This window comes from Rutidosis leptorrhynchoides, chromosome 1 (assembly GCF_046630445.1).
Source record: "Rutidosis leptorrhynchoides isolate AG116_Rl617_1_P2 chromosome 1, CSIRO_AGI_Rlap_v1, whole genome shotgun sequence".
Taxonomy (NCBI): Eukaryota; Viridiplantae; Streptophyta; class Magnoliopsida; order Asterales; family Asteraceae; genus Rutidosis; species Rutidosis leptorrhynchoides.
The window spans coordinates 387,615,677-387,620,365 of NC_092333.1; the positions used below are offsets into that span (position 1 = coordinate 387,615,677).

A 4,689-nucleotide genomic window follows, 5' to 3' on the forward strand; every position below is an offset into this window, starting at 1 on the left:
GTAAGAGTATTATCGCGCACAATATAAGGTGCAGTTCGACCAATGATATCGCGCGATTAAGTGTAGCGCTACCAGAAGATTGTGCTAAGTAAAGTCGGGGAATGAATAAAACAAAAGACAGTACAAGACATTAAGGACATAATCTCAGTAATCGTACGAGTGGCAGGACGTGGCAAAACAGCACGATGTGGAGGGGACCAATCGAGTGCATGATGCAATGTGACAGAATAGTAGAATTCTGTACCATTCTGTCCCCTCCTACTTTTATTGTCGCCCACGTGGCAAAGAAAAGGATAGCTACTCTTGCCTATAAATTCACACATCCAACTTCTCACAAGGACCAATTCAATTTAGAAGGAGAAAACTCATCCCTCACAACACTCTATCTACGCAGTTATAATAACGGTTCTCAGGTAACCGTCCAACGACCCATCGTCTCTGGTTAACCCATATGATTGTGGGTTACAATTAACCACCCTTTCTGAGATTATCATCTCGTATGAGCGTTATTCACGGTACTCCGGACCAGAGAGTTAAACTCAAGAAACCCTTAAATCCCCCTTTATTGTTGATCTTGCTTGAACCTAACCATTTGGACCAATTTATGCTTGATCAAATGGCGCCATCTGTGGGACAAGAAATTTAAAAGGTTTTAAATATATCTTTTCTCTTTATTGTTCTTAACGTTTCCTCATTTTTGCTTCTAAACTCTCGTTGCGCTATCCATAATTTAGCTCACGGAAGAAAGGCAAATGCAAGTATGACCACTATATCTTCGCGCAGAGATGGAAAGCGCAAAGCTGACCAGATAGGTGGAGAGATTACAGGAATCTCTTTTCCTGCTATCTAGATACAGGATAAGGCGTTTACATATGGACACCGGTAGCAGCATAGACATAATGTACGAAAAATGTTTCAGACAATTCCAGAGTCCGTAAAGCAAGGCATCTGACCTTCAACTATGGCACTCTCTGGATTTTTGAGGGAGTCGGCATGGCCTATAGGCACCCCGGACCTAAAGATGTTGAGTTCTGTGTAATGGGCCCGCGCTCCAGGTATAACGCCATACTAGGCAGAATATCCCTTTAAAGATTTGGATCAATACCGTCCATGGTTCACGGTTTAGTAAGATTCCCGACAAAGCATGGAATTGCTACTCTCGATTCAAGCCCACTTGAGGCCCTATGCGCTTCAGTCGTGGTGTAAGAGGAAGAGATATCAATGGGCGAGACATCGGCAGGGTGTTACATCCTGATAAATCCCATTTTCCCGGATCAGAACGTGAGAATAGGAGCGGGTTTGATGAAGGAAACACAAGCCAAGTTGGTTAATATCCTCATGAAAAACTTAGACGTATTCGGTTAGCACGACGCTGATATGACGGGTGTGAAGTTGCGCAACACCGCGTTAATGCCAATGTAAACATGACACCTGTCCAGCAAAAGAAGAGGCCCATGGTGCCATACAGAAGTGAATGGTTGCGCGGAGAAGTAAACAAGATGGTCAAAGCAAATATCACGCAGAAAGTTAATTATCAAACGTGGGTGGCTAATCCAGTCCTGGTCCCTAAGGCTGATGGATTGTGGTGCCTGTGTGTGGTTTCAAAGACATTAACAAGGTGTGCCCGAAGGATAACTACCCCTTGCCAGAAATTGATTGGAAGCTCGAATCCCTCGCGGGATTCAGGTTTAAGTGTTTCTTGGACGCGTACAAGTGTTATCATCAAATCCCCATGGTAGAAGAAGACGAAGAAAAGACAGCATTTCACACAGACCATGGAATATAATGTTATACAACGATGCCATTCGGGCTCAAAAATGTTGTCCCTACTTATTAATGCATGATCAAAACAACTTTCGCTAAGTAGTTTGGTCGCAATCTGGAAGCGTACGTCGATGACTTGGTCATCAAAAGTAACATCGAGGAGCAACTACAAGCAGACATCCTCAAAACCTTTGATACACTGCACAATGTTAACATGAAGCTCAAACCATAAAAGTGTAGTTTTGGAGAAGAAGAAGGATCATTCTTGGGACACGTGATTACCACTAGAGGAATCAAAGCTAACCCAAAGAAGATTGAAGCCATTGAACGCATGCCATCCCTAAAAACTAAGAAACGGGTCCAAAGTCTAAACGGGAAGCTTGCCGCGTTAACTAGGTTCTTGTCAAAGACAGCTGAGAGATCGCTCCATTTCTTCTGCACATTAAATAAGTGCGCGCAAAGGTCCGACTTTAAATGGACCAAGGAAGCTGAAAAGGCATTCCAAGAAATGAAAACGCTGGGGAAACCCTTATCCTCTATTTGGAAATTGCGCGAGAGGCCGTTAGCTCAGTTCTGATTGCTGAAAGAGATTGAGTACAGATACCTCTATACTTCGTGAGTAAAGCACTGACTGGATGTGAGCTAAACTATCGCCCGATCGAAAAGTTCATATATGCACTCGTGATTACCGTGCGACGGCTACGGCGATACTTCCAAGCTCATTTGATAGTGGTATTAATAGATTAGCCTATCTGAAAAATACTGTATAAACCAAATAAGTCGGGATGACTAACGAAGTGGGCAATCGAGTTGAGAGAACATGAGATTAACTTCTGTTCTAGAAGCTCAGTCAAGGGGCTGATACTAGCAGATTACCTAGCCGAAACCACTTCCGATATGCCGATTATGCTAGATTTGGAAAACATCACACCATCAGTACCCAAACTTTGGGAGTTGTATACTGATGGTGCGAGTGGTCCGGAAGGAGCAAGTGCAGGATTATTGCTCACTGGTCTCGATAATGAGGAACACACTTATGCGCTTAGGTTCAACTTTAAAGCGACAAAAAATGAAGCAGAGTATGGAGCCTTGCTGGCAGGAGTAAGGATGGCTAAGAAAATTGGAGTAAAAATACTCGACGCATACGTTGATTCCCAGCTAATCGCCAACCAGATTAATGGCACTTTCGATGCTCACGACAAAGGAATGCAAGTGTACCTGGCCCTACTGCGTTCCCCAATCATCGAATTTGATGATTCGAAAATAATTCAAATACCTCGAAGTCAGAACATGCAGGAGGACGTGTTTAGCAAGTTGGTCGCGCTGACGTTTAACCATCTTAAAAAGAAAGTTTTAGTCGAACAAATCTTCAAGAAATCAATTGAACTCAGTAAACTAACCACTGTCATCGAAGAAGCTGAGCATTGCTGTATGACCAACAACGTTGAATTTTTGAAAACGGGGTCGCTGCCCAAAGATGACAAAGAAGCCAAAAAGATAAAAGTCAAAGCTCCGATGTACGAACTGCGCGATGATGTCCTGTATAAAAAATCATATCTTAGGCTGAGCTTTCACTGCGTTGGGCCCAAGCAAGCTGAGAAGATTATAGACGACGTTCACACAGGAGTTTGCGCTTTACATTCTGGTTTTAGAACGGTGGCAGAAAAAATTAAAAGATTGAGCTATTGCTGGTCCGACATGTATAACGACGCGGCTGAAAGAATAAGGGTATGCCAAGAATGTCAGTTTCATGTGCCCATTAGTAAAGCGCCGCGCCACTCGATGATTACCATAACGTCGCCATGGCCCTTCTGCAAATTGGCTATCGACATAGTGGGGTCGTTCCCCACCGGGTCAGGAAGCACTGGTTATTTGGTAGTTGCGATTAACTTCTTCACCAAATGGGTAGAAGCAAAACCGCTGAACAAAATTACGAGTAAAAAGGTGAGGGATTTTTTATGAGAAAGAATTGTCTGCAGGTTCGACATCCCTAATGAAATAGTGAGCGATAACGGAATGCAATTTCAAGGGGAACCTTTTCACAGTTTGTGTCAAGGGCTGAACATAAAACAAAGCTTCACGTCGGTTGCGCACCCTCAAGCTAATGGACAATGAGAAGTTACCAATAGGGACTTAGTCCATGGGATCAAGGCAAGGTTAGGAAAGAAACAAAGAGGATGGGTGGATCAACTTCCTAAAGTCCTTTGGTCGCACTGCACAATACCAAAGAATAGCACCAGAGAGATGCCATTTAGCCTGGTATATAGTTCGGAAGTAGCCTTGCCTGCAGAAATAGCCATACCCACAGAGCGAACATTCTGATTTAGTCAAGACAAGAACGCTCGAGATCTGCGCACTAATCTGGATTTACTGGAAGAGCGCAGGGAAATGGTAGCCGCACGTGAAGCTATCAACAAACAATGAATCGCAAGGTATTACAATAATAGGGTTAGATTTATCACGTATGCGATTAGTGATCTTGTTTGGCGTGACAACCAGGCAAGCAGAATCGAAGATACTGGGAAGCTAGAACCCAACTGGGAGGGCCCCTACAGGATCATATGAATTAGCAAAACTGGAACCTACAAACTGGCGGAGCTCAATGGTAAGGCAATTAAACGCACTTGGCACGCTACCGCGCTGAAGCGATGTTATATGTAATAAAGAAAGTAAAGGAACTGATGATTCCCTTAATTTGTCTTAGTTTACATGTAGCGATACTATTATTACGCTCAAAGATAGATTAGTAGCTAATTTCACTATTAAACAATGTCTTTACAATTACACTTTTCATACATCAAGTCATTTCCAATCTACAATTTCATGTATTTGTATTAAGCAGAACAGCTATTTGACTTAAATTGTCCATGTACGGAAGTTGTCCGGCCTGGTCCTGCCTACGTAAGGGATGTCTTCTCTAGCTCC

The 4,689-nt window shown here is 43.1% G+C and overlaps 1 protein-coding gene across 1 annotated transcript; it reads left to right on the forward strand.

The window, feature by feature from the left end:
• Positions 1 to 2,661: 2,661 nt before the first annotated feature.
• LOC139900929 (uncharacterized) lies at positions 2,662 to 3,726 on the forward strand. The gene has a single exon (XM_071883677.1). The coding sequence runs from the start codon at positions 2,662 to 2,664 to the stop codon at positions 3,724 to 3,726; it is 1,065 nt and encodes a 354-aa protein (XP_071739778.1).
• The last annotated feature ends 963 nt before the right edge of the window (positions 3,727 to 4,689 follow it).